The following is a 27,907-nucleotide window of genomic DNA, read 5'->3' as shown; positions in this document are numbered from 1 at the left end:
GACATATTTAAGTGTGATTATTAACGCCTTTTTAAAATAACTTCATCTTAACTCTTCTCTCTAATCGCTTTAACTCCTGCAATAGCATTACATTTGATTATTTCTATGGCCTGGCTATAGGGAGAGCGCGCGCACACACACACACACACACACACACACACACACACACACCCACCCTCTGATTGTAAGCAGTTTAAGGACAACAGCAGCTGAGGAAGAAAGCTGGTAGACTAGAAACTATAAGCCATGATCCCACTGGCTAGCGGGGCACTAGCTAGCTATCTCCCTCCTGCAGGCTCCCTTGCCAGCTTAGCCAAGCCGGTCTCAACCAGCAGATTTATATGAAAATGATTTTCCACTGCCAGTTTGACTCGGCAAGGATCAGGTGTCAGAGACCCTATCACACATTTCCACTGATGGGAATGCCAGTCTAGCACTCTTCCCCCATGTGGAGCCAGGTATACCGTTCCCTCCAACCTTTAACCCTTTAAATAGTTCCTGTGGCGTGGAAGTCCTTTTAATAGTCCGGTGACTGGCCAAAGAAGACATAACAGCATGACAGCAGGGGAGCGCAGTTTGGGTACACAGGGGGGTTGACCTCTGTGTTTGCCTCATGATATACATAGTCTGGCCAGATATATAGCCTCTCCTTGTTTGTGGATTACCATACATCAGCATGGCACACTACAGTTGTCCCTAGATGGCCATCGAATCAGGCCCAGAGAATTAGGGATTAGGGCCTTGAAAAGGGAGGATCTCCACTGAAGAATAACTCATGAGTCACACATTCCATATCAGAGTATGAGAAAAGAAAGTTAATCAGTGATGCTGGAAAAAGCACGTTTGTAAAAGTTTACATTAAATCGACTGTGTTGCTGATTTCATCTGTTTTGTGTCATCGTGAACTGAAAAACTTTGGATTTTAGACCGTTGTTAGGACAAAAATAACCATTTCAAGATGTCACAAACTGTTTTCTGATATTCTATAGACTAAATAGATAGTCAGTTAATCAACAATAAAATAATAATATAATAATAATAAAACTGAATACATCTTTAGATGCAGCCGTACTCCTGATAACAGGGGCTGGGGACAGGCATGCGTGCTGTGGTGGAAACTGGTCACGCTTTGCCCTGGGACAGCTGTGAGGCATGCTCACTCACCAAGTGTCAACAACACATGACAAGACACATGCAAGTCAACCACTGGCCACAATAACATAGTAGTCCTACACACATTCTTAAGATGAGATGGAAAACTAAGGAAGTGTATATGTATGTATGTGTATGTATATATATACATACACATACATACATATACACTTCATATATATATATATATATATATATATATATATATACATATACAGCCGTATGTGCACAGAAAGTCTTTATTAGGTGTTTTGTGTTATCCAGTGGTGCTCAAGTCATTAGGTTAGGTTTTTTCACTTTTTTATTTCTTCAATTAGTTCTGCATTTCATTAGCTAGTGTGGGCCAAGCTGAGCCAAGTTAGGCTGAGGGTAGCAAGAGCAACAGCTGATGTCAGGGTGTGTGCTCTTTGCTGCTCTGGCGAAATGCAGCTGGTCTGTTGCCAAGCAAAAAGGAGTACATAGGCTCACAACAGTTCCTCTCTGCAGGCACCACCACAATCCATTCCCCTTAAAGGTAAGGGTGTAGCAGCATACCTCACTCACTCTGCCATAGATTCGTCTTTTCCTTGTCACATAGGCGGACACATGCAAATACTGAGGCTGGTTTCAAACTCAGGTTTGATTAATTGCTCTGCAGTGAAAGCAAAGCTGTCATGCATAAGAAAATCGATAACAATCTCCTATGATGGAAATGCTTTTGTGATTATTTAAAATTCATCAAGGCTGCCATATTTCATTAGATAGCTGATCATAAGATGGATTCATAACTTTTGGTTAAAAAAACAGATTTACTTTTCCACCTTTAAACTTAAAGCTATGAAGTGTTAGGTGATAATATGTTTGCTTCATCATGAACTGTGCAGACTGACAAGGGTCAGAGGAAACGGAGCCTAGACCAGATGTGTCCTCGCCGTATCTCTTTATTAGTCGCATTATGGGAGCAGTGTCTGGCCTTCATTGAGGAGAACCAAGGCACAGCACATCAAACTCTCATTAGATAAGATGAAACTTTAATGATCCCATTTATTGCCATGGGGACACTGGGCTGGTGCAGCAGCAAACAAACCTGAGAAACAACATGAGCTAAATACAAATGATCTCAGAAAGAAGGGGAAGATAGCAGTAGAATATAAATATTTGTTAAAGAGAAGTGTACAAGCCAAAATATGATGTGTCAAAAAATGTATGGTTTAAAGCATTGAGAGTGTTTCCACGCTTGCAGAGGAGAAAGCATCAATTGTAGATTGTACTGGCGGTGCAGGTAGCTCCATCAACTCTCTTGCTGAGCTGTTTGGACAGAAACAATTGTACAATCCTGACGGCTGTTGGCTCTAAAGTGCACATAAAACACTCCATGTTGCACCTTAGGGGGGTGAGGGGGAGGCTGTTGTACTGAGGTGAGGTGGGAGGTGTATTTTTGTAGTCCTAATTTTATATATCTCCGGTAATACAATGTGTAGTTTCGTGCTTGGATTGAAACAAATGACAGTCCACTCTCACTTGGCGTGTAAAGGGCCTAAGTATTGTCAGCTCAGATCAGTTTGCAGCTGATGGGTGTGATAACCATTCCAGGTACCTATAAGGATGATCCATCTCCCTCTTTACGGCATTATGACAGGTGTCAGTTATCACTCTGTCACAAGTGTCCTATCAGCTCCTCATCTTACTGCTGCAGAGCTGCAGACTGTTCCCCCTTAACACCTCAAGAGAGAAGCTGTCTTCTACACACCTCTCTTGTGTAAAGTCACACAAACGACCCTCAACTACATCATATTGACATAAAAATATCACTAAGTAAGTGAGGAAATCAGGGTAACCTGTCAGTCACATCATTTTGCACATTGGCTAACAGTGCATAATATAAGTTATTGTTAAAAGCATCAGCTGACATTAACCTGCTTTCTAATTAACCAGCTCACAAAGTCAAAAAATAGGGAAGCAATCAAGGACTATTTTCAATATTTTTGATTAATCATTTCATTTATAAAATATTATAAAAATGTGGAAAAAAAGTTCAAAATCACAATTTCTTAAATGCCAACTTTAAATCTTCAAATCACTTATTTTGTCCGACCACTAGTCCAAAACCCAAAGTAATTATTCTGTTTATGACCATACTTTTATGATCAACTTTTCCTTTCAGCTCTAACAAAAAAAGTTTTTAAATTAAACTACTTGTCTATGTCACAAATAACTAAAATTCCATTTAATTAAAATCTGTTATCAAGATGAATTATCAGATTTGCAGTTTTTGTTATTTATACTATACGTGAGTTTAGTTTGATAAGAGATTCAGGATGTCAGTCGTTTAAAACAATGCGGTTCATTCCCCAGCTCTACAAACAGACCATGTCAGGTATTTAAATTTTTTTAATAAAGCCATGTTTTTACAAAGCCATTCATGTTTGAATAGAGATTGGTGCCACAAACGCAAAGCCTCTATACTCCTCTTTCCCACGCATCCCAAATAACAGAGGCATCATATAAGAACTCCTGGAGGTGGCATGACGCAGAGTAGATAACTAGACCGTTAGATAACCATACAGCAGTGAAGCAGCACAGCACAGAAAACAGCACAAAAACTCTACAAATTTAGCAAGACTACATGACCATAGGTAAGGGGAAATAGAGCAGGCTTACATGCTAACAAGCCTTGCAACTTGGCAGTGGTCTCCTCCACTTCAGCATCACTGAGTGGTTGTGCTTCCATTTCTGTAAGTCATACATATGCAATTAGCATTGTCTTGCGTGAGTCTTTCCCTTAGTAGGAAATCCCTTATTTAGAATGTGTGAAGTCTCGAGACTGCACTGTGAAAAGAGAGTGATATAATGAAGCACATGCAGACAGCTTGAGAGCTGGTGTTTGCAGAGGGATGTACTGTAGGGAATATTGAATTACAAATGTGGTTGATACATGGCTTAAAAATGACATGCGAGCACTCTGAAACACCCAGCAGATAAATGATGCCATAAATGTTGCCACTGTGTTAGAAAAATCAATATGGGTTTGTTTTTTTTGGTTTTTTATGTTGCTTTTTTTAGTGCACCCGGGAGACGGCACCAGAACTATAAAACATAGTTTTATTGTCTGCCATACAATTGTAATGTCTTGTTTTAAAAAATATATAAATAAAAAGGTGATTATACCCAGTTCCTTGGACTAACTGGTTTTGCAGTAATAAGATCAGTACAGGTCACCATCAGACTAATGTCTTTGTACAGTCCAGATTCCAAAGTCTCAAAAAGTTGCCCCCCCACATTTTTCTTTGCTGCATCTACCTATCTCATTCCTTCTTCCGGTATGACCAATGGCCTCTCCCTTAAATCCTGACAGAGAAGAAGGCCAGTTAAAAGAATTAGGACACAGCTGTGTGTCAATGGCAGAGCACAGGAGGACACAATGCAATGCAACACCCCCTCTCAAACCCTTCATCACCCTCACACCCCCTGTTTCCACTTCCTCTTGTGTCTCTCTCTGAGTTTCCACCTCTATTTCCTTGCCTCTGATTCCAGGTTCCCAGTACTGCCAGAGAAAGCCCACCACCCCTCCACGCCAACTATGCATCCTGTTTCTGACACATGCCAACTTAGCCGCACTAGTCAGCTGAGCACAGATCCAGTTTCCCCTTCTTAATACTCCTAACAAGCCTTTTCCCTCTGGCAGCCAAGTGCCAAAGTCACCTAACGGGATAGCTCTGCCTTCCGCCCACAGCAACACATGCTTACATTTTTCACCGTTTCTCCTCATTTATAAAGGGATGAGATGCAACCAGATCCCACCAGCAGACCCAAGATGGATACCTCATATATTTGCATGGTTTACTTTCATCACTTTCCTAGCAAGATGGTGTAAAGTAAGGAAGGATGGCATATGGTTTGGTGCCATTTCTGATATTGGGATCCATGAGCAAAACAAAATGACAGGAGGCAGCCAAGTAAAAGCCTAAATAGCACACTGGGCAGAACGATCTCTCAGTGTAAATAAGAGGTGTAAATGGGACGATTTTTTTAATCAAAATAATACTTAATAATCTGAGTCCCAGAGGCCTGATTTTATTTTAGCTCAGATATAATATAAATGTCTACTAGTGTTTTTCAATATGCATCCAATAGCTGGACACTTCAAAAGTAATGAAGAAAGCCTTAACTTAAGACAATCAGCGTAGTTTCAGTAATATCTTATATCTAGATCTACTTTGTAACACAGCTTAATTAAACTATTATCTACTGTTTTATTTGTGCAAATACGTGAGTGTGAGGCTTTGAGATATGATTGAAATTAATACCATAGTATTAGAATATCTCTCAGCTATTACATACATAAATGTATAATGCATGCAAAATCACATTTACATTAACTGTGTTTCACTGTTATATAAAGGTCTTCACAAATGTAAAACAAAACCTTCACCAACTCATTTTGTTAAATATAAAAATGCACTAAAAACCAAACACCCGTTTTTTTCACCTCACAGCATTCAGCGAGGCAAAGCATTGAAGGCTATTTTCTGCTGTTATTGTCAGTTTATGATGATGACTCTATGCACCATCTCCCATCTCCCATCAATACCAAACAGTAATGGGCAGAAAAGGGAAAAGGCCACCAAAAGGACACGGCAGAAGAGACACAGCTCATCCATTTGAATTGGACACAACCCAAACATATCAAGGACGAGGAAGCTCACCATAGCTCTCTCTTTCTTCCGTCCATCACTACATCCTCTTTTCAACGCTTTTCTACTTAATTCTAGCACTTGCTACTATCTGATTTTGTATGCATAACATTTCTAATTATTTTCTCATTTCAAGCAGACAATAAAACACATTAGGCCATTTTTTGCACACTCTGAGCAACATTACCTTTTCACTGCCCCTCTGTTCAGCCAGTGGACCACTTGCACTATAAACAAGTGTGTGAGTCATGTATGAAGCAGGCTTTATTTAATAGATATGTGAATCAACCATGAGTCATCGTTAAAGCAGGCCACCCCAAGCAAAGTAATGGACAGTCACCCTTTTTTAAATACTATTCCTATATCACTCCTGCAGACAGGTTACCTTCGTGATTTCACAGACATTTAATGTGCAGCAAAAACACATTCCAAGCACCAGTGAGTGTAAAAGTTTAAGAATAGAATAACAGAAAGCTGTAAGAAAGAATGCTGTTTCCTGGGATTTAATATTGCAGAGTTGTTGCATACCATGAAAGGGACAGCCTCATTGTCGTTGGGTCTGCATGAGAAGCCTGCATCAGTTCTCACTGGTGGAATGTGTAGGATCATATGTTCAGTTACATACATACAACTAATGTATGTCTAGTTTCGCACTAGAAATAAAAAGCTGATGAGGCGTGAGGATACTTTGATGTACGTTGAAGCAAAATAAAATGAAGGAACTGCTCTCCTCTCATCCCAACCATGTCTGCCATGCAACACCACCCCCTTCATTCAAGAGTGGGAGTTGGTAAACACAGCCAACGGATAATAATCATATTCAAGGGATACATTCAAAAAGGTAGGCTACTGCAATTGGTAGCCTACTTGATATTTGTTTCGGTGGGTGCAAATGATGAGGAAGCCATCTAACTCAGCTGAGTGGCATGCCACTTGGCACAATGAAGGCTAATACAGAACAAGAAGTCAGGCCAGTGTCTCAGAAAAATACAATATGGGCATCATCAGGTGTTATGTATGAAGTGTTTAAAGAGATTTTACATCTACAAACTAACTGTGGATAAACTAGCAGCCATACCTTGTGTTTGACGTTGCAGTGGCAGCAAACAGTCCACATATATTTGAGGGTTCTCCACAGCAGGATGATGAAGAGACCCCCAAAAAACGTCACCATGGAGGAGGCGAGGAATGCCCACCACATGCGCTGTCCATTATTGTCGCAGGGCACCTCAGACGAGAACGGGATGACAACGTCTTCCATCTTGGATATTAAGATTGAAGAGTCGGGATTTATATTATTAATGATATTGCTTGTCCTCATAGAGCTGTCGCTTCCATGGGGAACGGTGCCATCTGCCTCAGCTAGCATTTAGGAGCCTTGGATAGCCTGTGCCAGCGTCCCCAGCCCCACTCACCAGCCATATTGCTTGGAAAAAAAAATCCCCCCCTCACTGTAGAATATGTTCACCCACCCGATGGAGTCTCTTTCTGTATTTTAGCAGCCTATGAATTGTTTATTCGTGACAGCGTGAGACACCGCACACGCGAACCGGACCAAAATAGCGGGTCGGTGGCCCTTGGAGAGAGGCATTTAAATCCGCAATATTTACTAATTTTCACTGCTTCTCAGTCTGAGGGGTTTTCTGGCTCTTTCACGCCAAAAGCCATGGTGAAGACGGCGTCGTTAGCAGCCGTCGAGGCTGCCAATGATATTTCGGGTAATGGTAAACACAACGACAGTGAAATTGTTTGCAGCCTGTTCTCGGCGAGGCGACCTCTCTAGTCGTCTTCCATTCAGGGATTCTGTCGATCAGCAGGCGGAGATTTCGATCGATCGTTCTCACTTTCTTTAGGCGTCAATCGACTGTGAACGGCTTGCAACAAAACGAAAAACAAAAAGAGATAATTTAATTATACAATTGAATAGCTGTCTCTGAAGACTACATCATCTTGCGGGCGTTTTCGTTGTCAATTCTGCGTAAAAAGGACTCGCGCTCGAGTGGATGTCACTGTCTCCATTCGATCCCCTGCAGCCCTGGCACAGAGCGGCCAGCTGAGAGCGCCTGTCAGATCCGCTCCAGAGGAGAGTGGGGAGATTTACAGGTAGGAGGGCGGAGCGAAGCGCTAATAATAAAGATGGACAGAGGGCAGTAATACCGCGACGATGTTTATTCCAAGTGCCGACCGGTCTGCGCTGCTTGGGTGTATAAAAGAGGTAGGCTACAATTGCGTCTTTGCGTCTTTGGTGCGCGGCAATGACGCACGTCGCAACAACGAGGAGGCTTTGAAAAGCAAGCTATATCGATCAGTGATAAATTTAAGGATTATAGCTGACTGATTATATAGCCTAAACATCACAGGAAACGACGAGTCCCTATAGTAATTGTAGTGATGACAGTGGATATAAAACGACAATAAAGTGAGGTTATAACTTATCATTGACAACGACACTGTCAGTTGCTGTAGGGATATTATTATACCAGCTTATTATTAAGGATAGTGCTCCCTTTTTTCAATAACTGAGTCTGTGACTTGTCATCAATGGATGGTAGGCGTCCCTGTTTTAATTTTGTGAAATGCAATTAATAAAAGGCATTACACACACACACACACACACACACACACACACACACACACACACACACACAGGGAGTGTTATGAATGTCCTTCCCGGTCAATTACTGTAATATGCTTACACTTTTAGCTCACATATTAGGTCAAAAACAGGTGGAGATTGGTGATGACGGCGAGGCATGACTAGCAGTAGTTTATGGTTGCATACGGGCGCCCCTCAAGTAGCCAGCCAGACCAAAAGATATGGGGAAACAGCTGGCTTGTGGCCCCTAATAACCATTGACCCCTCAGCACCAGAACAGGCGGGTGCACACAGCCACCTGTGTCACAAGGCTCCAGACTTCTTGGAGGTGTTTTGCATGAAACCCTCATTAATCTGTACACCCAAAGTCCTTCTGAATTCTTAAATTAAGCGATCCCTTCTGCACTCTGTATGATTTAAAGTAGGCAACATACTGTAATAACAAATTTCATTCTGAGTTACTATATAAATGCCCAATAAAGTGTTGACACTTGATCTCAAGCACAGTTCATTTGAAAAGTAAACATGCCTGAGTAAGGTGTGGCGAAGACATGTGATATATATGTTCTGTGATGGTAATTTATTGTCTGGGAAATATTATTGCTTCTACAGGAATAGCTGCTGTAACAGAATCCTTCGACCTGGGGGGAGGGGAGGGGGTAGGGGGGCTAAAGACCAAACTCGGATGCAATGTCTTCAAATGATCTTTTTTCCCTAATTTCCTCTACATCATTTATTTGCTTCAGAATGACCCTGAAGCAAACATTTAACATGCAACTATATTGCTATATACTTACATTGTAAAGCTTGATTCATGCCTTGTGGTACCTCTGAACAGCATCTGATCAGCAGTGGTCGGCAGCCAGATAACTATCAGGATGGGCCTTGAAGAGCAGCTATGAACTTGTCCTCCTGCTGGTAAAATGGTGAACTGTCACATTAAAGGCAAACGATGCTGCTCTACAGCAGCCTAACAAGAGAAACCACCACCATTTTTATTTTTTCAAACACTGCAACGTTTTTTTTGTTTTGTTTTTAAAGATTATTTTTGGGGGCATTTTTAGGCCTTTATTTCAACTGGACAGATGAAGACATGGAAGGGGAGAGAGAGGGGGGAATGACATGCAGCAAAGGGAGTCGAACCCGTGACCGCTGCGTCGAAGAGTATGTGTATGTGTGTGTGTGTGTGTGTGCGCGCGCACCTACCAACTGAGCTAACCCGGTCACAACACTGCAACGTTTTCATAAAAAAATAAAATAAAAAAAATAGTACATTCCTGCTTGAACCAAAGTGATACTAGTCAGGATATATTACAGCAGAGATTTCCAATGCCTCATGATGATGAATGTTTCATTAATGCTCATCTTTATTAAAAAGACGTACAGTATTATTTTCAAGAAACAGGTGGGGTGTAAATCACACGTACGTCCAAAAGGCCTTCTCTTTGAGAGCATTTGCATTTATTTATGTTGTTGATTCACACAGAATGGACAACTATATATCTGCATATAATTCATGATGCATATTCTCAGAGAAAGAAAACTCTAAACATACTCAATTGAGATCCAAATTCCAAAGCAACAATACGCCCCCAAAGAGGTCACAGAAAGTGAGAGCATCAGCAGCACATGTTTCTTACATTATGTGTCATTATAAATCTTGTTGGCATTTATTGCCGGCCACAGAAGAAGGGACTTAAATTGACCATCCCCCCCATGAAAGGCCAGCTGTTGGGCAGGTGGTTCCTATGGGTGAGCAGAACTTTAACCAGAGGGTCTCAGTGCTGACAGATGAGGAGATTAACACAAGAGCAGTCAGGTGGTAATCCCGCAGGACATTTGGAGATGCTAGAGTTAACGTGCTTAAGAACCAGCAGAAGGCCGAACCGGACAAATTCATCTCAAGGCCACCACTTGCCAGTGTGGACTACAAAGATCCTTCGCTGTCATACGTGAGACTTCTCAAGTTCAGTTGAGCTGTCAGCAGCTGTCTTGAAACAGACACCTCAGCAGGAGGGCTGGAGACCCTACCCTTTTCTAAAACAGGCAAGAGGAGACTTGGACGACATTAAGAATTGGAGCATGACATAGCAGACCTGCACCTAAAGTCTATCAGTGTGAAGGAATTAGTGATTAAAACCTTGAGTGACATTCTCTGGAGAGCATTAGGTAAGATCACATTGGCTTTTTCACCAATGTGCAACTACAGTTTGAGGCATCGGTGGATGTTTTGCTAGGCACTGGGTGCTCTCTTGCCCCAATGAACCTGACAGGCAGCTGGTAGTCGTCCGCTGTGACATCATTGGCTAGAGGACCATGTGACCCCGGATGCGGCACTCGGGGGAATCAACCTCAAGCTAAAAGGTGCCCAGTCAACCAGCAAGATGTGGTGTAGCTACAGGCTGTCCAACTGCATGGAAAACAACTCTCCTAGAATGCTGCAGAAATATAAGTTATTCTTGGAGTGTAGACCAAATATATGTTTATCATGTTCCTAAGCCCTAGCACACATTCATCAGACTTCTAGACTTCAAGTTTGGAGTAAAAAAAGTTATTTGCTTTGTGTAAAAAATAAAAACACATTTATCGAGACACTTACTCATTCTTATAGCTTATGTTTAACTACATGACTAACATGTCCTTTCTGAGCAGGAACGATTCACCCTAAATCTGCCATATTGTTCACTCTTTTAAGAAAATCTTTATATTTGAAAAGTTTTTCTGCAAAAACATGATTTTTGAAAATTGATTAAAATTGAAACAAAAAGAAAACTCAACTGGAGCAGGAAAGAAATTCGCTGTGATAGAAGACGTACACCAGTGAGATCATATAATAAGGAGAATTAGACAATTGCAGACAAGAATACATACAAACTAAATAAATGCCAGCTTTATTGGTGTGGTATGTACCACTAATAAAGGTGAAAAAGACGTGGTTAAACACGTTTAAATCAAATAAGGCTTAAACTGCTGAATTACACATATTGCTTTAAGTAACATATTATTCATCATAAATATTTTGTACAATCACTCCAGAGCGTCTCTCAGAAGATCACCCATCTCTGTACTGCAGACATCGAGGCTCTACTGTAAACCAGCTTAAGAACTTTTGATCTCAATAAGAGTAAATAAAGTCACTGAAGTGACTCATACATACAGTATGCCTGCATTATATTTCGAAGATAATTACCAAAATCCTTTTTGGGCATGTTGGACTAAATGTTCTAGTGTGAAGACAGCAAACATTGACCTGTCACCATCAAAGTGCAAAACATGATGTATGATTGTAGTGCTGCTGAAGCACAAATAGAGCCACAGTGTCTTTAAAAGTGTATATAAACCCAAGAGTGCAGCTGCTTGTTTAAAGCTGAAGCAAGGCCACATCTTTATCACTCTCTGACATCCTGGCAGATTTTGTCTTGCTGCCTTATCTCAACTCAGAAAATGATGGCAGTTTCTTCTGCCACTTTTTCATTCGCTGCTGCTTTAAGCTAAATGGATTCACTGTCATCCGCATACATCTCTGAAGGACACGGTCACATTTCAGCGAGACATTTACAGAACATTGGCTCTGCTTCCATCCTTTTCTTTAAAACATAGCCTAGATAAAAAGGAGACAGAGCAGCATGTTGAGAATTATCTAACTTTTAATTTTTTTTTAGTAAACCTTAGTACAGTACTTACCACAAAATACAGTTTAAGTAATTTCTCCTTTCCTCTAAAATATAATTGTTACTCCCTTGTTTTGCAGTACCTTCATTTAAATATCAGTAGGAATCATTAAGTATTTTATATGTGCTGAATATTACGACAATATTACACTGTAAATGAATCTGAATTACACAGAAGATGTCGGGAAACAACACTGTATGAACAATCCAAGACAGAGTGGTTACCGAACAGGGTGTGTTTGAATTTAATCATTAACTTTGTTTCAGTATTACGACTACCAAAAACTCACAGACTGAGTACATATTGTGATACAGAAAATGAGTTTTATTCTCATGTTAATGTCTCAACATACAAATCACATTCTTTTTAATAAAAGAAAAGTTCAATCAGTACCTGGCATCTAGACTCTTTCTAAAAACACAACCATTTCACGTTGTATCCCGCCTTCTCTCTAACATATGCTATCTACTCAGAAAAATAGTAACATTACAGTTTGCTTCTGCTTACTCATTTAGCCCGATAGTCAAACTTGTGGACCAATTTTTCTTTGAAAAACTGTGCAAGAATAGATCCCTTTTTAATAATTCAAATAAGTGATCCTTTTTTCCTAATTAAGAAAAAAAGGCCATCAATGAAATGTTAGGAACTGATGTGATAGATAAAAACGTGAATTAGTTACAGTAGAAATTATAGTACCTATTCGTAGTCTACTGCAAACCTAGGAACAGTTACATGTTTAAGGTTAACAGATAAACAAGTGCAAAACAGAAATAAAAGGATAAAGTTGCCTTAGTGGATTTTGGCACAATAAAGATACAGGATATGGTTTCGAGGAAGGGCAGAATATTTTTGTCAATATTTCTTGCCTCCTGAATAAAAAATACAATTAAATAACAATGAAAATTCACTTACATTTAAAACAGATCACAGGAAAATCCTTTATGATTTTACCCTGCAAATTTTGCTTCATAGTGTCTCTTTTAATGAGTACATCGATAAGTGACTGACAACCAACCACATAAAAACAAAAATAAATTCTTTAAAAAAAACATGCTAATACCTGCTAAGACATGACTTGATCGCCAGACATTCCTAGGCCTATGACCTAGTGAAAATACATGTAATATATATTTATATATGTTTCTTTTTTTCAGATGTATCTGCATACTGTATATGTTATACTCTATATTGTTGTTAAATATATGTTAAAGAGATAGAATGATAGTTACACAGTGGTCTGTCTAGCCCTGGAGTGCATTCTGACGAGTTAACCCGTTGGCCGCCACTTTGGCCTACCCTCAAAACCTCACCATTGTCATGCGCTCTACACTGTACTGGTCTCAAATCAGCCTCTAAATCATCTAGTCCATGAAGGGTGAAATGATGCATTGGATCTTGAAAGAGAAACTTTAAAAAATCCTCTTAATGTTCTGGCTACGTGACCAGAGGCTGGTTTCAGATCAGGCATCTTCTCCGAAGGCACTTCCATAAACGGTCCACACACCCAGCTACTATCGAAACACAATGCATAGAGCAAACATCGATGCGTTTTGAGTTTTCGTGGCCGTCACTGCTGGCAGTCAGGTTCAGTAGGACCACAGCTACATACTTCAGGAGGTGTGATGCTTTTGCACTTTTGTGATGAAACACCACAAGGAATGTGATGTCTGATCCTGGCATTCAATTTCTATAGCATCGTATTCATGCTAGCAAACAACCATGATTCAACTGAAATTGTCATTACAATTGTGAACAACAGCGTCAATGTTTTCACGCTCTCTCACACACACTCACGCACAAACACAATTAGTTGTCAGTCGTCGTCAAATGGGTGCATAATTGTAAGGAAACCACACATGTCATTTGGTACATGGGAGGGTCAGGGGGTGGCTGAACTTCATTAGTGTTGAGGTTTGTGTACACAATGGGGGGGGGGGAACATACGCATTCAAGCAAATATTGAACACCAAGTCAGACTCGTCTTTTGACTGTAAACGGACGCTTACAATGCAGCATTACAAATACACCACCAGAAACCCTTAGGGAAGACTGACTGAACTTTTAACGTCGAGATCCAGTGCTACTAACCTGCTCCGGAGCACATCAGAAATAAAGGAGGCCCTGATTATAAATCAAGACAAAGACACAATAAAAAAATATCAATAATTTACATAACTAGCTCACTGTAGTGTACCTACTGGTATAGTGTGTAAGGGTTAATTAGTGTTTGGGGAATGGAGATGAAAGCCGCAGCTTGCTGTAGTGGCAGCCGGTCTCCTCTAGGGGCAGCCGAGTGGAGTCCACAGGACTTTACTTTGTTCTTGATCAACTATAGTCATGATCTGAGTGCAAATGTAAGGCAGGGTGCCGCCTTGGACAATACCTGAAAATAGAGGGAACGTTTATTACAGTGCAAAGAAAAGTACTGACTGACACATAGTGGGCATATTATCTGTAGTCTATGTTGTTGTTTTTAGATGTTTCGATTGCATACAAACCTGTGAAGAATTTGCTGTACTCTTGCTCTATCTTCTGTGCACTTTCAAATTGCTCCTTGGAATGTTTTTGAGAGACTTTATCCCGCAGATAAACCGGATCTTTCTGCTCCCTGTGACAAAAAAAAAAGTCAAAACATATGAGGTATGAAGCCAACACCAGTGACCACTTATCTTCCCTATATTTTGATTGTGTCTAATTAAGCTTTCCATCATTCAGAGCATCCAATACTGATAAAAGTGTATGCTCAAATTTAGAATTCACCTGTTACTTATTTTGCCAGTGAGCGTCTTGGGAGAGAAATCTTTTCTGAAAATCAGTCACAAATTAGGCAAACTATGTCTTTTGTTTTTCAGAAGTACTTATTTAAATATGTGACAACAATGTCTGATAAATCCTGATAAAAATAGTTATTACATACAGCAAATACAAAGAAAAGAGGGGATACAGCACTTTCAATGAGAGGCTTTATTTTGAAAAAGAAAGAACAAAAAAAAAAACAGGCATGTTTCACCAGCTGTTTGGGATTATGCAAGAGTTTGTGGTGGGGTGCTTTGACAGACCCGCCAAAGAGTTCATGGTAGGATGTAGCGTGTGAAGGCTTACACACACACACACACACACACACACACACACACACACACACACACACACACACACACACACACACACACACACACACACACACACACACACACACACACACACACACACACACACACACACACACACACACACACACACACACACACACACAAAACTGTACCAGGACAGTGTATGTGGTTCAAAGAAATGCTACTTACTTAATCTGCTTTGCATTTTTGTAGCGGACGAAGACAACAATTGGATAAATGTGAACGCTGTGGAGCCTTTCAATGGCGTGCGGGGCAATGTCGAGCAAACAGTGACAGCCCTGTATCCAAAAAGAAGAAAAGAAGAAACAGAGCAAACTAATTCAACAGTGTTTCAAAAGGCTTGACAATTGCCACTTGCTGTTACGAGTAGTAATCTTGCTTTTCATTCATCAATATCTAAGAAAGTGCTGCAATAGTGACAGCTTATCTTGAGCAGAGATTTAAAGACAAATTGAAGCCACTTTATCTTTCCTGATAAAATCTGATGAGAAAGAAAAGCACCGGCTAATACCTTATCTGTTATTTCCTTTATAGAAGCAACAGTGGTCACGTCAAAATGGCCACTCCTGCGCTTGTAGTCGATGAAGAGGCAGTCTTTGACGCCCCGCTCGATGGCTTGCTGGGATGCCTTCATCACCTCTGCAGACGTGACAAGAAAGAGGGAAAGAGTAAAGAAAGAAATGGAAAAATAACTCTAAAGTCTTATTTAAGATGCAAAAATATCCAACCGTTGTTAAGAATGTAGATGCACAATTTATGCCCATAATTTGTAGGACTGCCAACCATCTGGATCAGGTGAACTCACCCAGTAAACATCTGCAGAACTTCCCAGGAGACTCTTTGACCAGCATCTCCTTGACGGCGTCAGTGAGCGGCCCAAGGATGAGTACCGGTCGGGGAGAGGTGCACTCCACCTTCTGGACCCGCTGGTATGCCAGGCTCACACAGTCTGACACAAAGAACACGCAATCAATATCGATCAAATATCCTTTTGGGCAAAATTGCACGGTGCCATTTTGATGCTTCCTGCTATTTTTATCCAAAACATCTAAATGTTTCTTCTCACCATCAAGGAAGGGAATGGAGTCTGTGCTGATGGCGTCCAGAGCCACCATCTCTTTGCTGTCTTTGGAGCTGCTGCGTTTGTGTTTCTGTTTTCTCCTGAAGAAGGATCTGCGGGCCGCTGCAGAGAGTGTCTTACTGGAGTCTTCCTTCATTTCTGTCACACTGTGTCTGCGGTAAAACTCTTGGTCCATCCTAACACACACACACACACACACTTAGAGGATCCACACATAAAAAGGCAGCATGTGCATCAGTGTATAAAAGGTGGTACTTGTACTTTTCAGTTTCAGGGACATTTAAGCCTAGTGAGAGTGAACATTTTCACTTGTGAGGAGGTTTTACAGATGTCAGGAGACAATGTGTTGCACTAAGGTTAGAGCAAATGTTTAGGTTAGGCATGACGTTCTGACAGTCAAGGATGGTTGGAAAAAATAATAAATCTTTATTGATTGTTTAGCAACATCAATGCATGTCTGCAGAGACACACGATAAGAGGACAACGTGATCTTGCAGTAAGTGCAAAAGGACAGTCCAACACATAAGGCAGAGAAGTGACATTATGATTTCTACATTGAAGCAGTGTGGCACAGATTGTTGTCACAGCTGTTCCAAACTGTCCTCTAGCTCAAACAATGTATGTGTGTGTGTGTGTGTGTGTGTGTGTGTGTGTGTGTGTGTGTGTGTGTGTGTGTGTGTGTAAACTGGCATTGCATTCTCCACCCACATGTACTTGCTGGGGATCTGCCCCCTCTGGATCTGCTGTGCATTCTCATCTAGCTGCCAGGCCATCCATGTCCCGAAGCTGCCCTTTGGTAAAGACTCATCCACGTACAGGATGTCATCCTTCTTAAAACTGAGGTCCCCCTCAGCCTCCCCCACCCGGTCGTAAAGTGCTCTGGTAAGAGGGAGAGACAAAGACAGATGGGGAGTTGTGAAGAGTATGGCAGAACGAGGGAGCGGAGGAGCATAAAGTTAATGAAGTGAGAGAGCAGTTGAGGTATTAGACAAGAAAGGTGTGAAGGGAACACGATTAGGACTAGAGATAGAAGGAGGGTAAGAAAAGTGTAGAGAATGTTTATCAATTGACATTATATGCCTTGCTTGCCTCTTGCTGGAGCCTCTTGAGTCATTCCAGAGCAGCATATCTGTGACTGCCAGGCAGGCTGCGTGTATTTACTGCGGATGACATCACAAGCCCACTTGCCTATATGACAAGTGACTGTGGCAGCTGTGGCAACACACACCCCAACAGACTCCCAACAATAAAACGTGACTAGCTTCATTTCCCACTCATATATAGTGTATTTCTAATGGCCTGGAAAACACTGAGCACTAAAATGGATGAGGTGTTGGATCTGGTGCGTAGTGAGTAGAGAGATTTAGAGAACCTAAATGTATGGGTTGATTAGCAGAATGCAGTCATGCTGTGGATCTGGGATATAATTGGTTAGATGAGAAAGATTCCAGCTTGTCCAAGGGTCGCTCCAGTGGTGGTTCTATATATAGCAGCATGGACAGAGATGAGGCTGCTTGGGGAAACATTTGTGTGGTCCTTTTACAGTGCTGTTACTCATAAATGCCCAACAATGATCTGTGTGCATGTGCAATGTGTATATATGCATGTACCTAATATAAAAGCCATCTCCTGGAACATCTTTGAGTGTGCTGAAGTCATCTGGCCGATGCTGCACCTTGAATGTGACCGTCTCTGCAGGCTTCAGCATTTCGACATACACCTCTTCTGCCGTCTTATTCTTCATATTCACCGAGTTGTACTGAAAGACAAGAGGTAATTAGAATGAGAACTTCACTACACATCATGAAAAACAAAGACAAACTCAGGAGCAGCAGAGAAATTTGGTCCACTAGTAAACAGCTACATTTCCTCCAAGCTTTCAGCTGTATTAAATTGTCGCAGTATTGATTTGTGCCATGTATGGGGGGAAGAAAACAAACAAGATGGGAGATTGGTGAACAGACTGATGCTATGTGGCTTGATGACAAAGCTGCATGGCAATTCAGACAGCAGGCCCTTTGTGGCAGAGAGCTAAGTGGGAGCATGCCACGAATTGTCTGTTAGGAGTTTGCGGTGCTCCGAATGGATCGCCAACGTGAAGTGAGAGAGGACGCAGACGAGGAGAAGATCAATGAGGAACAATGACGGGCAGGAAAATAATAATTCCAGCGTCTTCTGGCAGCACTTGAGTCTAAAGTCACAAAAACACACAAAGCTTTGAACATCTTATTATAAGAGTTTAGCTTTGAGATCACTTCAAACTGATATCACACCTACAAGTCTTTACTGTCTTACAAAAATCCACATCTTTTTCCATTTGTGAAATGTATTAAAACTCCCACTTAAAAAGATCTCTCTCCAGTTATATCTGACTGAATAAAAATACTTTATGTACTCAAGTATATCTTAATATGACAATCAAAAAGCCACATAATTTTTTTGCACAGTATATTGGTCAGTTGCTCAGGTGTTTGTGCATTTCTAATGCATGTGTGAAAAAACAAGAGTCCACACCTCCAGAATGATGTCCCCAGGAAGCAGCCCATCAGGGCCTCTGGCAGGACTGTCCTCATCCAGACTCTCTATGTAAACGCCCCGTAGGTTCCCTCCACAGAGTGTCACTCCCACCTCCACCCCAGGCCTGCGCACCGTCACAAGCCTCGGCTCATCCACCTTCTTGCTGCCCTCAGACGGCATTCTACAGGACAACAAGTGGTCAGTTAGAGAATTGAGGAGTCTAATGGTGTGGCATGGAGCAAGCATTTCTCTCACACCCAGCTTATTATTATGGTGGGGTTGTTTTTTCCCTTTATTAATGTCTGTGTTGAGGTTTACCTGATGAAATTGTTGGGACTGGTAGTGGGTGTGGTCTGTTTGGAGGAAGGAGTGAGCGTGCCCTCGTCCTGTTCGCTGAGTGTATCAATGGTGGAGTGGTTGTCGGGGGTGCCAGCTCCGCTCCCCTGGGGAGTCGAGTGAGTACTGACTGGCTCCAAGCGGGAGCTGCACCGGTAGAAAAAAAAGAGAAAGTTGAATTAAAAACAGCGTCTCCATTACATCCTTTGTCCGCCAGAGAGCAACTTTATCTTTGCGCTGTAAAATGTCTAATAAATAAAGTAAAATGTCTATAATTATACTAGGCACACAGATGAACGACTGCTGTTTCAGAGATTGTTCATTCAGCTAAGAAAGCGTGAATGCAATGAAAATGTGGCATCTGCCCTCTCTGCTAAACAAACAAACAAACTATAAATGCATTTGAAGAACACTTGGCTCAATGTCATTCTTAAACTGAAACACTTACTGGAACCGATTTAGGAATCAGCTCAGCAGCACAACTGGGGCTAACGCCACACTGGACATTTCTACAAGAAACATCATGTTACCTGGAGCGGGAGTGGATGCCCAGCTGGTACATGTGTGGGTTGTACTGGGCCATAATGGTGATGGTGTCACACTGCTGGCCGATGATGAGTCGAGCTTGCTGCTCCGTAGCGTTCCGCAGGTTGATGCCGTTATACTAATGAAGGAAGAACAGTGTGATTAGTGAGAGTTTTAGGAGTGGTGGATTTACTCCAAGAACATAGAGATATTAACACGGTATGTGCCCAGTCTATTAAGGGTTTTAAGTCATTAGTAGTACTTGGTGAAGATACCCATGAGAACTGACAAGGCATTAGTTTTACACCCATTTCTAAACTCTTAGAGTGCATACATACAGTCATGTGAACAAATTAGGACACCCATGCTAAAGTTGACTAAAAAGAGGAATAAAAAAAATCATCTTTAGGAAATTGATCTTAATGCCTTAATTAAAAAAAAATGAGGAAAAATCCAATCTTTAAGGACACCAATTTTCTTTGTGAATGAATAATGTATCGTAAATAAATAAATGTTCTTCCTTAAAATACAGTGAGCATAAGTGAGTACACCCCTGTGTTAAATTCCCATAGAGGCAGGCAGATTTTTATTTTTAAAGGCCAGTTATTTCATGGATCCAGGATACTAGGCATCCTGATAAAGTTCCCTTGGCCTTTGAAATTAAAATAGCCCCACATCATCACATACCCTTCACCATACCTAGAGATTGGCATGGTTTTATTTCAGTTAGCCTAATAGCTGGTTTGATTTGCATTGAGAGAGGATTTTATGGAAAGTACACCAAAATGACTGAGCCTTTGAAGCAAACACATATTAGTAGTATCAGATTAGTATTAGAGGACTTGTTGTTCTGCTTATTGTTCTGCTCCTTGACAGGCATCTGACAATGCATTCTTTATCGATGCTGCTTGAAGCCGCAACCTCTCCGACATACAGTAGGTTGGTTATACCTCCAGTAATTGGTCTCCATACTCCAATCCTGCCTGGTGGGCGATGCTACCTCCAGTAACTTTAGAAACAAAGATCCCTCCGTTCTCCCCCCCGACGATGGAGATGCCCAGAGGCTCCGCGCCTTTGTGCACAATTACATTGCGGGGTTCCTCCAAGTATGGCCTGGTGGGAAAGAGGTTTGTGTATAAATGAATAGCGCCCCAGAAAACCAGTTACAGTGTACCACGCAGGAGCAAGTTGAAAGGGGTTAGGTGACGTCACAGTTCGATTGACCAACTTATTTACAGCTCTGGAGAGTTGCTTGCTACCTAGGCTTTTGCTCTACAAAAATCATATCTGGTCCAAATTATAAACACTATCAATAGAAATACTGATTTGTGTTTAAAGAATGTTTGAGCCTGAGCTTACATTTCCCTCCAGGCCTGTAAATTGATCTCTCCAGTGCCACTTTACACCTGTCTTACAGAAGAACCTGGACAGGTTTAGAGTACAGAGACACTGTGTGCAACATCATAAAAGCACAGGCAAGTGAAATCCCTTCACATGGAGGAGATTTGCATGAACTGTGCATCTTCATAACAAGTTGGCATTGGACATGGCATACAATTCCATGAAAGCAGATAAGAGGAATGGATTTGCAGCCAGGGACAGAGGTAAACAGAGTGGTGGTGTACAAACAAGACCATGACCCAGAAGCTTGAGGCTGAATAATAATACAATTGCATAACATACATACTGTGAACTGAAAGGTGACTTGGCTTAAGGCCAAAACACAAACATGCATGTTGACCATGTCGTCATCATGGGGCATGGACAGGGCATGCAATATCTGAGACTCAAGTGGGTTTTCCGATATGGAGAGAGACAAGTGCAGACACATAAACAGAACACTGAACCTTTGAAGTTCAGCAAGTGTAGCTAATCAGGTCTATTTTTTTTTGTTTCCTAAGGCAGTGATATTGTGGCATGCAAAGTATTATCAATCTGAAAATTAAACCGCGCTCTTGTGGAGGGTGAAAAACATCCCAATTCCTCCTCCTTTTGCATTCCATATAGTGCATGTATACTGCACAAGACTGTTCTGCTACTCTATATTATCTACCCAACTACACTGCAGCATGTGGACGACGTGAGCTTGGGGGAAGGGTGGGGGCATTCCCTTGTTTGTAGCACTTTGAGGAAGAACGAACCTGAGGCTCCTGAGAGAGGAGAACCTCGGCCTTGCAGCCAGAGGAATCCTTAGAAAAGATCGGTTACGGTAAAGAGATCTGGAGGCGGAAAGGTTGCAGAGAGGCGGGAGGAAGATAAAGAGCAGAATGGAGGACAAATATCATACAGAGACAGTAACAGTGTCAAAGACTGAGAGGTGTCGGCAATACAAAATGGGACAGAAAGGGTGGAAAAAAGAAAATCAAATTCTAACACAGCAGCACATCACTGCTTCTGATCAGGATAGACCGGTTGCCTGGCGACGCCTTTGGATATAGCCTAAGGCCAGACATAGGATAAATCATACTCGCTTTTGAAGTGATCCTTATAATCATACTCTCCATTATTCACCCAACAGGTGTTTGGTGTTTTAACCTTCCAACACTGTTCCGGTCAAAAATGACCGATTTACACATTCCCTGTACCATAAACATGGCATTTTTCATCAGATTGCCTCAAGACCTTATGATATCCTTCACAAAAGGCATTTGAACACAACATTCATTGTGAATACTTTCTTTGAATTTTGAGTGATTTATTCAACTTAGTCACACTTCTTTTGTTTACGGTCAAAAATGACCGCCATAGGAAATGAATGGGAAAGAGTAGAGTTTTCATCCAGGAGATGAAAGACATCTCCATACACACACTCCTACAACTTTCCTGTGCTTGTGTAGTCATTCACAGGTGCAAAGCTTCCATTTGCAAGGGACACTGCACCATGACTGCAATTTGCCATTTGTGCATGTGAGCCACCAATGTTCTCTCTCACACACACACACACACACACACACACACACACACACACACACTAGATGTTAATGTTCTAATAAGGTTCTTTTACAATAAATATTCTATTAAAAATACTTTGTCATTTTTATTGGCATTTATGTTAAAATAAGAGCAGTTAAAACTGTCTGGTCAAATTTGACCGAAAACAGTAAATTAAGGGGGGTAGTGTTTAAAGGTTAAGCCCCCAACTTCATCTTCCAGGCAGCGCTGCCTGGAAGGCACTAGGATTAGGCAGTGGAAGTCGACGTTGGGGGCTTAAAACACCGATCATCAAGCCACCCAACATCTACACCATTCGCAGAGTCATTTTCTCAGTATTCCTGTCCTAAAACAATGGCCGCTAGACACTTCTAACAACCAACTGATAAATACTCCGTACAGGTCGTCTGTGATAGGCAACTTTCAATTTGCCAATGTACATTTTTCAGTCAGCAGCGGTCGACTGGGAAGTTAATTTATCTGTGAACACTCATTTTTGTCATACCTGTCTTTCCTGCGCTCCCCTATTGGCAAAGGGCTGACTGAGATCCGAGGTAAAGTGGAAATGGAGCCTTGTGATTGGCTGCTGGCAAACGAGGAAGTCTCCAGATTGAGTGGCGAATGCGGAGGTGTGATGAGACTGGGACTGCTACACTCAGAGTGTGAGAGGGAGCCTGGATTTAGGGGAGGAGGAGCAGAAAGGTACATCTCACATGAAGATACACATCTGGAATACACATTGAAATCCAGCAGTTAGTAGCTTTTGGTTTCTATATCTGTATATCGAAGCTAAGTTTAATGAAAGAAGCTTGGAGCACATGGTTTTCACAGCAGTACAAAAAAATGGTTTAAAAACCATCTGAGGAGGAGGTTTAGGTAATCAGATCGTGAATTGCATGGAGACTATTTACAAACATTATTTCTCTGAACACTATCTGACCACTCAGAATGCACATTAAGAAAAAAAAATCATAATTTGGGGCTAACAAAAGGCTAAAGAGACAAACTGCTTACAGCAGTTCAGGTCAATTCAGGTGTTGACAATTCCACATCTGAGGATGACATTCAAAGTTTTTTTCTGTCGGTGCTGTAAAATCTCAATTTAAAAATGTATAAAGACGTTGATCTTAAAACTCAGCGAGACTGACAACGTTAAAGGACAATTCCGGCGCAAAACGAACCTAGGGGTTATTAACTGATGTGTACCTACTCTGTCGCTCTCTATGACATGTTTTCATGCTAATCGAATGAGTTTGGAGCTTTAACGAGGCTACCGTGGACCGCTGGTTAGCTTACAACGCTAGTATTTGGGGCATGGGGACACTCAAATTAAATCGCTATTTAATACCACTAAAAAGGCTCGAAATATCACCACACTTTAACGTTAGCATAATTAGGGTCCCTAAATGTGAACTGAAGCATTGACAACGTTGTAAGTGTACAGATAGTTTATCATCTAGATTCCACGTTGCACGGCGTTCGACTAGTCATGACTGGTTTCCAAGATGGCTCCCGCAAGTAAACATGAACGCGACTGTCTTTATAATCTATCTTTTTAATAAACTATCTGTACACTTATAACGTTGTCAATGCTTCGGTTCACATTTAGGGACTCTAAATATGCCAACGTTAAAGTGTGGTGATATTTCGAGCCTTTTTAGTGGTATTAAATAGCGATTTAATTTGAGTGTCCCCATGCCCCAAATACTAGCGTTGTAAGCTAACCAGCGGTCCGCAGTAGCCTCGTTAAAGCTCCAAACTCATTTGATTAGCATGACAACATGTCCTAGAGAGCGACAGAGTAGGTACACATCAGTTAATAACCCCTAGGTTCGTTTTGCACTGGAATTGTCCTTTAAATCAGGCCTGAAGTAAAAATAAAGAAAATACGGCTAGACCTAATAGCTGCTGATGTGCATTATGATCTAAGGGGGTTTTAAGTGTTTTAATACTTATGTGGTGAGGGTGAAGTGGGTTTTTTTTTGTTTTGTTTTTTACTAGTGAGTGCATTACCTCTGTCTGACCCCAGCATGGAGCGGGGGTAGCGGGGAGTGGAAGGGATTTTGATCCTCTCTGTGCGGTACTGGACATTATTGGAAGAACCTGGTAGAGGGATGAGATAATACAGGAATGAATGTTGTGACATAATACCCTAAAAGAGAAAGGGCACCGAGCCTGTGACCTTAATGTGTGTGCGTGCGTGCATGAGTGTCAGACTGACCGAGTCGTGCGCTGGAGGGCAGTGAGTTTGTACCGTGTGAAGCTCTGCTGCTGCGTGACGATGAGGATTCAGAGTAGTCACTTGTGCGCTTCTGCTGGCTCAGGTCCAGGCTCAGACGGCCCTGGTGTTGTGGGCTACACAAACAAATAAAAATGCCTTAGGATGCATATACGTAACTATGCATACAATGCTTATACAATTATTTGAACATGCAAGGTATTTTACAGTTCAGAGTTAATTAAATTGATGGGCTGAGCTAAATCACAACTGTAGCAACAGTGGAAAATTCTTTTCCACCCTAACCCAATTTTAGTTATGTGATTTTGACTTTAGGAAACAAAGAAATATTAGTAATCATAACAGGCCCCATCAGAAACACTGAACCGACAATGAAAGATGTAAACCGCCATTTAAAAACAACAGGTGTCAAGGAAACGGTGAGTGTGAAAAGGAGGTAACCTGGTGTGGGTGTGCTGGTGACATATCTGGGAGGCGACAGATGGACAGTTGCTGGTATGAACGCGGTGACTGCGCACGGTGTACACTGGATTCCTCATCACGGCTGTCACAGCGGGGCAAGGAGCCAGACCCCGGTGGACTGAATCTGACAGAGGACAGACACGCCACCATGTTAAGGGGGGGAGGGGGGAGGGGCACTATGATTATAGTGAGAGCATGTAAGAGTATTTATGTAAACGTCTGAGAAACTTACTAGGAGGTAGTGTGCCATTGTAGACTGTGGGGACAAAGCCGACGCTGTGCCTATGGGAGCGGCTGGGGGAGGAACGCAGCATGTCCCTGGGCTCTGGTGAATGCTCATCGTTGGAGTAGCTCTGTGATCGATGACAGAAATAAGCGGTTACTATTTTCCCTGCAGGGTAACAAAACACCATTATGTCTTGGGAGAAATCCTCTACCCTTTGCTAGAGACAAGTACCATAGGAGAAAAATGACAGCACGAACATCCCATAACAGTAAAATGAACATTCATCCCCACTACGTTCTCCTGTGTTCTTCAGGGCCTGAAGAGGTAGCCACCCAGGAATGGCTGTCTGAGCCCTGGGCACTGACTCAGCTCCTGGGTTGGGTAGCTGTACCAGTACAGAAGCATCAATCACTCTGACACGCTGGCTAAGAGGCAAGTCCCAGAGGCATAACTGTGATGGGGCTGTAAATTATATTACAAAATGGATGCTTTGGCCCACTGGGATAATTTGAAATGTTGGTCATTTTAGATTCAAACACTTCTCAAATGCATCATGTTCTCATCTTTTTATTAGAGAAGCTTCTAAACAAACCTCGCCTTGAATTGGTGCAAGGATCATGCAAAGGAAAGTTTCTGAATAAAATGCACCACATAAAGACTCTAGATCCAATTTTTAAGCCTTAAATGGACTTACTTGGAAGGAGGGAAGAGTGATGGTCTGGGGGGTCATCCTACGTCGAAGGGCAGGGGCAGATTTGGGGCGCGGCCTCTTCACCTCTGGCTCCTCCCCTCTGGTTCGGCCGATGTCCTCATCGCATGACTTCCTCGAGGTGAGGACCTTGCCGTCCAGGAAATAGTGGTTTCCATTCCTGTCTCTTTCTCGCTCGCTTCTCTCTCCCGCCGCAATGGAGATGGCAGCCTCTCCTTTGCCGTCTGAGGTGATCGTGCAGTCAGAGGCAGAGCTGCTTTGATGTTTGTGTTTGAACTTAAAGGAGTCACTGCGAGTGGGTGGGGTTGGAGGGGTTGGGGTAGGGGTGGATGAGGAGGAGAGGGACTCTGTCTTCGAAGGCTGCGGGGAGTGGGAAGTTGCAGCGGCGGCCACTGCTGCAATCTGATTGGCTGCCATGTACTCCATCTTAGAGGAAGGTGTTTCGGGGCGTTTGAAAGTGTCTGGGTCAAAGATGGACTTCCTCTGCTTGGGCGATTTGTAGATGGAGAGCTGGGCTGCTGCTGTGACTGGACTGGTGTTATCTGGTGCAACCGACATACCTCCCACCATCATCTTGGGCCATGTGCCTCCACTGTGCTTCTTCTCCAGGGTTGTCTCCATTGTGATGCAGTCTGAGGCAGAGACAGGGTCAAAGGGCAAGGAGGAAGGCGCCTTTGTGTATGGACAGCACTCTTGGAAAGCACTGGGGCCATAGCGGCCAGTGCCCAAGTCAGAGGCCGGCCGAAGACTAGTAGCATGGAGGGACCCTGTGGAGAACGGCTTGCTGATGTCGCTGTACACCTCATCAGATTCTCCTCTGACCTTCCTCCTCTCCCCAGAGATGCTACTTGTGCTGGTGGTTCCAACATCAGGGCAGAATATGTCAGTCTGTGTCGAGCTGTTGTGTTTCAGGTTGCGGCTGTTCCGGGAGTGAATCTCAGACAGGTGAATGCGCCCATTGGACTTCTCTGAAGACTCACGCAGACTCTCAAAGATGTTCTGGCCTGACGTACTGTGAGGGAAGAACTGTGGGGAGGACAGATGAAGCAATGTTATAATAACACTGGCAAAGTAATTGGCAATGCATCAGACAATCCAGTTCTCACAAACCACACAATTGAAGATGTAGAACTGCTATGTAGGACATAAAAAAGTAGAAAGAAGGTCTTGATTGTTAGCATAGGTGAAGTAGAAAAGGAGCTCAGAAAGAGAGAGTGGCCCACCTTCATGAGAGAGAGGCTAAGAGAGTCCCTGCAGCTCCTCAACAGAGCCTCGCACTCTGTCACAGATTTGTTATCCAGAGCAATGCCATTTATCTGGGGAGTAGCGAAAGACATTGGAAATAAGGACAGGTCCTTCAGCAATTTTGATATTCATCTGAGGTGTGTGTGTGTGTGTGTGTGTGTGTGTGTGTGTGTGTGTGTGTGTGTGTGTGTGTGTGTGTGTGTGTGTGTGTGTTATGGCAGTATAATTAAATAGATGCACATCTACAAACACAGGTGCCATGTCTCGTGAACATGAGAATGCCTGGGGCTTGAGATATGTCTCACTGCTGCAGTAAGGAAACCACAAGAAATCTAGGCCAGCACATTTCAGTCTGACAAACCCTCACACTCACATTTCCATCACAATGGGCTCGACTTCAGGAGTCAGAGAT

General features: G+C 42.2%; 2 protein-coding genes across 12 annotated transcripts in view; both read right to left on the bottom strand.

Annotated features, from left to right (window-relative positions):
- Positions 1–7,910, bottom strand: part of LOC144532418 (calcium-activated potassium channel subunit alpha-1a) — a 135,386-nt gene extending 127,476 nt beyond the window's left edge. For all 5 annotated transcript variants that reach the window (XM_078273147.1, XM_078273148.1, XM_078273144.1 and 2 more), the window contains exon 1: positions 6,904–7,910. In XM_078273147.1, the coding sequence (XP_078129273.1) occupies positions 6,904–7,194 (291 nt within the window). In that variant the 5' untranslated portion in view covers positions 7,195–7,910. The remainder of the gene's footprint in view (positions 1–6,903) is intronic.
- A 4,403-nt stretch (positions 7,911–12,313) lies between these two features.
- dlg5a (discs, large homolog 5a (Drosophila)) overlaps positions 12,314–27,907 on the bottom strand; it is a 36,992-nt gene continuing 21,398 nt past the window's right edge. For 2 of the 7 annotated variants that reach the window (XM_078272525.1, XM_078272528.1), the window contains 20 exons: positions 27,474–27,566; positions 26,236–27,276; positions 25,548–25,668; positions 25,295–25,439; positions 24,836–24,969; positions 24,628–24,717; positions 23,120–23,288; positions 20,634–20,796; positions 19,689–19,822; positions 19,141–19,305; positions 18,820–19,003; positions 17,916–18,064; positions 17,014–17,184; positions 16,291–16,481; positions 16,030–16,173; positions 15,736–15,863; positions 15,393–15,502; positions 14,854–14,898; positions 14,592–14,701; positions 12,314–14,476 (listed from right to left, as the gene is read on the bottom strand). In XM_078272525.1, coding sequence (XP_078128651.1) covers positions 14,373–14,476; positions 14,592–14,701; positions 14,854–14,898; positions 15,393–15,502; positions 15,736–15,863; positions 16,030–16,173; positions 16,291–16,481; positions 17,014–17,184; positions 17,916–18,064; positions 18,820–19,003; positions 19,141–19,305; positions 19,689–19,822; positions 20,634–20,796; positions 23,120–23,288; positions 24,628–24,717; positions 24,836–24,969; positions 25,295–25,439; positions 25,548–25,668; positions 26,236–27,276; positions 27,474–27,566 — 3,591 coding nt within the window. In that variant the 3' untranslated portion in view covers positions 12,314–14,372. Of the gene's footprint in view, positions 14,477–14,591; positions 14,702–14,853; positions 14,899–15,392; positions 15,503–15,735; positions 15,864–16,029; positions 16,174–16,290; positions 16,482–17,013; positions 17,185–17,394; positions 17,466–17,915; positions 18,065–18,819; positions 19,004–19,140; positions 19,306–19,688; positions 19,823–20,633; positions 20,797–23,119; positions 23,289–24,627; positions 24,718–24,835; positions 24,970–25,294; positions 25,440–25,547; positions 25,669–26,235; positions 27,277–27,473; positions 27,567–27,907 lie in introns of those variants that run through there. The other 5 variants (XM_078272527.1, XM_078272531.1, XM_078272526.1 and 2 more) reach the window with 4 other exon arrangements.

This window comes from Sander vitreus, chromosome 17 (genome assembly GCF_031162955.1).
Source record: "Sander vitreus isolate 19-12246 chromosome 17, sanVit1, whole genome shotgun sequence".
Taxonomy (NCBI): domain Eukaryota; kingdom Metazoa; phylum Chordata; class Actinopteri; order Perciformes; family Percidae; genus Sander; species Sander vitreus.
Note: the sequence above shows the minus strand (reverse complement) of the source record. Positions and strands in the feature narration are given on the sequence as shown.